Source organism: Capricornis sumatraensis, chromosome 18 (genome assembly GCF_032405125.1).
Source record: "Capricornis sumatraensis isolate serow.1 chromosome 18, serow.2, whole genome shotgun sequence".
NCBI classification, from domain to species: Eukaryota; Metazoa; Chordata; class Mammalia; order Artiodactyla; family Bovidae; genus Capricornis; species Capricornis sumatraensis.
The window spans coordinates 15,717,546-15,723,513 of NC_091086.1; the positions used below are offsets into that span (position 1 = coordinate 15,717,546).

General features: G+C 36.1%; 1 protein-coding gene across 1 annotated transcript; it reads right to left on the reverse strand.

Annotated features, from left to right (window-relative positions):
• Window positions 1-5,267: 5,267 nt before the first annotated feature.
• LOC138094739 (histone H2B subacrosomal variant) lies at window positions 5,268-5,660 on the reverse strand. The gene has a single exon (XM_068990806.1). It carries the CDS (start codon window positions 5,658-5,660, stop codon window positions 5,268-5,270), a length of 393 nt encoding a protein of 130 aa, XP_068846907.1.
• Between the last annotated feature and the right edge of the window lie 308 nt (window positions 5,661-5,968).

Sequence of the window (5,968 nt, forward strand, 5' to 3'; positions counted from 1 at the left end):
AGACGTCATTCATTATGTTGTATGCCACCATCTTCAGATTACCAGAGAATCCACGTATTGATCATGTTGTTGAGTTAGTCAGAAGTTGTCTTTCCCATCATCTTTGACTCTCACATATTTTTGTATTTTAAGTAATGTTTTAAAATCACTTCATGTGTCCAATAGACTAATAACAATAGAATTTTGCCATCTGCATTACATATCTCTGACAACAAATTGTTAAATAGCATGAGATTTCATTTTAGCAGCAACGTCCTCTGGTAAATAAACAAGACATTTGCCATCCTCCATCTCTAGATTAATATGTTTTTATTTAATAAGTATACAATCGTTTTGAAACTAACTGCATTGTTTAGCAGTCAATAATCTTCTGGATGTTTATATTAGAACAAAATTTGACTATGAATGATAGAAACCTGAAATAACAGTGGCTTAAACAAGCTAGAAATTCCTCTCTCGTGTAAATACAGGCGGTCCCAGGCTGGATGGCAGTTCAGTCATCAGAGACCAAAGCTTTTTTATTTTTCCACTCTACCATCTTTAATATATAGGTTTCTGCTCCTAGTTTAAGATGGCTGCTTCAGCTCTAGTCTTTGCTTCCCGAAGTCAGCCAGCAGGAAAGAGGAGAAAGGAAAAGAGCGCTCTTGTTTTTTAAGGATACTTCCTGGAAGTTGCATGTTCCTTACAATTCAGCACAAGTTGGTCACTTAGGCACCTAGGCAAAGGAAGATTTGGAAATGTACTCTTTATCCTGGGTGCCAATGACTTTAGCTAAAACTGAGGGTTCCATTTCTGAGAAGATGGGGCTAAATGCATAGTAGAGGACTAGTGCTGAGTGCTACATTTTGTCTTTCATTTAACTGTCTCAGGTTATGGGGGTTCAAGACTTTAAAAAGTTGATCAACTGGCCCTGTTAATGTCAAAATTATGCATTGAAATAATTTTGACCGTTAATGTGTTAGCTAGTATGACACATTAAAAAATTAAAAATAGAAGCTAATTTTATAAGTTGTTGACTTTATGAATTGATTCCAAGTTAAAAAATATATTAGTAGTATTGTATGTAACTTTCTCATAAAGGAGCAATACAAAATATAAAGTGGACTATTACACCAAAGGCCTGGATAACAAAAGGAAAAATAGGCAAATTGAATGTTATCAAGATTAATCACTTTTGTGTATCAAAGGACACTATCCACAAAGTGAAGAGGCAATCCATGGAATAGGAGAACTATCTGAGAGAGGATTAATATTCAGAACATATAAAGAATTTCTACAACTTAACACCAACAATTTAAAAATGGGCAAAGGACCTGAATAGACATTTCTCTAAATAAAACATACAAATGGCTAATAAGCACATGAAAAGATCCTCACTATCACAAATCATTAAGGAAGTGAAAATAAAAATACTTCATATCCATTAGGAGAGCTATTATATGTAAAAATCAAATAATAAAGATTGATGAGGATGTGGAGAAATTGGAACCCTTATGCAGTGCTGGTGGCAATATAAAATGAAACAGCTGTGTGGAAAATGGTATGGTGGTTCCTCAAAAAATTAAAAATGGAACTATCATGTGACCTAGCAATTCACTTCTGGGTATACTCCTAATGTGGGATATTTGTGTATGTTCAGAATGGCATTATTCTTAAGAGTCAAAAGTTGGAAGGACCCCAAGTGATCATTAGTGGATGAATGGATAAATAAAATGTATTATACACACACAATGGAATACTGCTTAGTTGCTCAGTGTGTCTGGCTCTTTGCTACCCTTTGGACTGTAGCCCACCAGGCTACTCTGTCCATGGGATTTTTTTTTTTTTTAGTCAAGAATACTGGACAATTTCCTTCTCCAGGGGATCTTCCTGACCTAGGGATCGAACCCACATCTCCTTATCTCGTGCATTTCAGGCAGATTCTTTACTTGCTGAACCATCAAATATTATTCAGCCTTAAAAATAATGGAAATTCTGACATATGTTACATTGGATGAATCTTGAAAACATTATGCTAAGCGAAATACTTCTGTTACAAAAAGACAAATGTTGCTGGATTCCGCTTATATGAAGTACCCAGAGGAGCAAAATTCATGGAGACAGAAGGCAGAATGGTTATTGCCAGAGGCTGGAGAAGGGGGACATGTGAAACTATTATTTAATGTTTATGGAGTTTTAGTTTGAGAAGATAAAAAAGTTCTAAAAATGGATGGTGGTGATGGTTCCATATCTATGTGAATATACTTAATGTGACTGTACACTTGAAACTGAGTAAAATGATGTTTTATGTTATATGTATTTTTACCACACTAAAAATTTTTTTAAAATGTGTTTTTTATACCCACATGCATTTATGTAATCAGACTTGAAACTGATTCCAGTTTTTTCCAAACATCTTAATCTTATTTTGAGATTCTATTAAAATGTTTCAAAACATATACAAAGAGAGAACAATACACAAGGAACCCCCTAGTTCCCTTAAAGTAAGGCCCACTGTAACACCTCAGTATATAGTAAAACATTTTTCTGAATAATTAGGTCATTGCCCCATTTATGTACTCTCTCTACCACAGTGATTTGAAAGCCAACTATAAAATTTTCATCATTTTCAACTTTACTTTATAGAAATATAGGTGTCCCAAGCAAAGCCTTAGAAAACCTGCTGTATTGCAGACCCTGAAAGAAAGAGCAGCATTGTGTAGACCAGATACTCTTTCTGTAAAGAGCCATAGCAAGTATTTTAGGCTTTGTGGGTCACATTACGCCTGTTGAATATTCTTTTTTTCCTTTTAAATATCCCTATAAAAATGTAATAATCTTTCTTAACTTGTAGGGGGGTCAAACAAAAGAGGGATGCTTCCAGATTTGGCCCAAGGGCTGTAATTTATTGACCCTAGATAGAACTTGGAAGCCCTTCTGACCAGCAGAATGGCAGGTGTGGGCATCGAATAATGATTAAGTGGATCTTTCAGATGGCAAACAACTTCTATCTGGGCCTAACTTAAATTGGATGGTTTTGAGTCTGATTATATAAATGCATGCATATAAAAATGAGAGACAGAATAGCCTCAGTTCCAATCTCAGTATATACAGGAAACCCCCTTTTCTTGAGGAAACTTAAGTGATGTTACTTGTAACCAGAAGAATCTAAATTACTCTCATCTCCTGAAAATGTAAATTGGTAAAACACTTTGGAAGAGAGTCTGTTAATATCTAGAAAGTTGAATATGGGCATATCAATTACCCAGCATTTCCACTGTTAGGTTTTTTAACTAGAAAAATTCTTGTACATTTGTATGAGAAGATGTATGTACAAGAATGTTCACAGCGGGCATCATGTGTTCACAGTGGACTCTGTTAATCTGTTCACGGGGTTCTCATGGCAAGAATACTGAAGTGGTTTGCCATTCCATTCTCCAGTGAACCATGTTTCGTCAGAGTCTGGACCGTGTTTTGTTATGAGTTTGAGTAAACTATGGGAGATAGTGGACGGGGAAGCCTGGTGTGCTGCAGTCCGTGGAGTAGCAAAGAGTCGGACAGGACTGAGCGGCTGAACAGCACCTGTTAACCTGGTCAGATCCCAGCTCTGCCGCTAAATAGGTATGAGACCTCAGTCAGCTACTTATTTCTCTTTGCCCCATTTTTCTCATCTGTAGGAAGGAAAAATTACTTAATCCTCACAAGGTTGTCATCCCTATTAAATAATTTATGTGAGATGAAGGCACATAGTAAATGCTACATAAGTCTTAGCTGTTGTTGTAGTTCATTATAGGAGCATTGGTCATAATAGCAAAAAAAGAAAACAACCCAAATCTCCGTAAACAGAGTAAGCATACATGACTTGTAAATTCACATTATGGAATACTATAGAGTACAGGAGTGAAAAGAATGAATTAGAACTATTTAAATCTTAGAAACAATTTTAAAAGAAAAAGGCAGGCACAAAATGACCTAGGTAGTATGGCCCCTAAATTATAAATTAGGAAAATTAAACATATTCTGTAGAGATATATACATAGGTAGCAAAAGTGCAAAGAAAAGCAAGGCAATGGGAAACAAAATTCAGTATAGTAGACAGGGAGATAGGACTGGGAAATATCTCCAGTGACACCTATAAAGTTCAAAGTTTATAAATTGAGTGGTAGGTTCCTGTGTGGGGGCCTTATTATGCTATAAATATGGAATAATAAATTCCAGTGAATTAAATATAAAGGTAGATGAAAAATTGCTTCATCCACTATGAAAAGCAGCATGGAGGCGGCTTAAAAAACTAAAAATAGAGTTATCATATGATTCAGGAATCCCAATCCAGGACATATATCTGGAAAAAAAAAAGCTCTAATTTGAAAAGTTACTTGCACCCCAATGTTCATAGCAACACTGTTCACAAAAGCTAAGGCATGGGAAGCAACCCAAGTGTCCATCAACAGATGACTGGATAAAAAAGATGTGGTATGTGTATATAATGGAATACTACTCAGCCATAAAAATTAAGAAATAATTCCAGAAGCAGCAACAGAGACGGACCTAGAGATTATCACACCAAGTGAAGAACATCCAACAGAGAAAGATAAATATTATATGATATCACTTATATGTGGAATCTGAAAAATAAGACAAATGAACTTATATATAAAATAGACATAGACAATTGACTCATGGTTCCCAAAGGGGAATGATTGGAATAAAGGGAAAGATTGGAATAAAAGGTTAACAGACGTACACTACCTCATTAAAAAGAGGCACATGCAAAGATAAAAATTGCATGGTTAAGAGCTGAGCTTATTGAAGGAAATAGTTAACATGTTCTAAAGGGACTCCATTAAAGAACTAAGTGGTGGAATGTAGTTTGCTCTAGAAAATACCTTTTTGATGAAAATTTATCAGTGTTACTATGCTTCTGATTAAAATGTTAGTGTTCATAAATTCAAAGTTGGTGTGACCTGGGGGTCAAAATAGCTGGATTAAATAATCACTTACATAGTTAACAATACCTTAACAATACAATTAGCACTGAATTTATATAATGAGATTTATACATTCATAGGAAAAACGTGAGTTCTGGAAGGGAGTCACATGAGCAGCAGGTGTTTGAAAACCTAAATAGTAGGCAAATCATTAGAATATAAAATGGCAAGAGAGTAATTCTTCTCTACACATAAGACAATAGGGAAAATACCAGGAGATATGACTATGTTATAAAAAAGAATGAATTCAATATTGAAGTGATCATTTGGGAAGTAAGTAAGAGTTACTTTCCCTAAGATTTAATGAAGCTGGAACATGGAGTTTCGGGAGCGGACATATCGTTGGACAGCTTCATTTCCGAAAGCCACTGCATGCTTAGCCAGTTTCTCAGGCAGCAGCAAATACACTGCCTTCTGGATGTCTTCAGGGGTGAGGGTACAGCGTTTTCTGTAACGCATTAGGTTGGAGGCTTCAGTGGAAATGCGCTCAAACATGTCATTGATCATGGTGTTTAAGATGTCCATGGTGTGAGATGATATGCCCTTCTGGGGAACCACTTCTTTTAGGACCCTGTTTATGTAGAGTGAATAATTCCTATGGCCAGATTCAGTGCTGGAACGTGATTTCTTTCTGTAGATTGCTTTTTGGTGTCCTCTGCGGCGCTTGTTCTTCTTGGTGATGTTTCTGGCCATTGCAGATGTTGTTCTTATGAGTTACAAGTGGAGAGGAGAAGGGCCTACAGGTGGTGGGAGTGCTCATATTTATACTGGCGTGTCACAGTCAGACTTCTGGAGCTCCCCTCTGACTGGAGGTCGCTCTTCCTATGTCATAATCCCCTAGCAACAACACTGGTTTGTTGTTAAGGGGAAATCTGGTTTCTGGCCAACTTAAAACTCTCCTAAGAAGATAGTGTTGCAGAAGGATTGAGGAGGACTTTATAGTTGAAGAGTACTCATTTTTCACACTTGATTTTTTAGCAATTTTTGAGCATAATATATAA

Bases quoted from the DNA above. Each gene is read 5' to 3' on its own strand.
- LOC138094739 (XM_068990806.1), bottom strand. From the start codon at position 5,660: ATGGCCAGAAACATCACCAAGAAGAACAAGCGCCGCAGAGGACACCAA.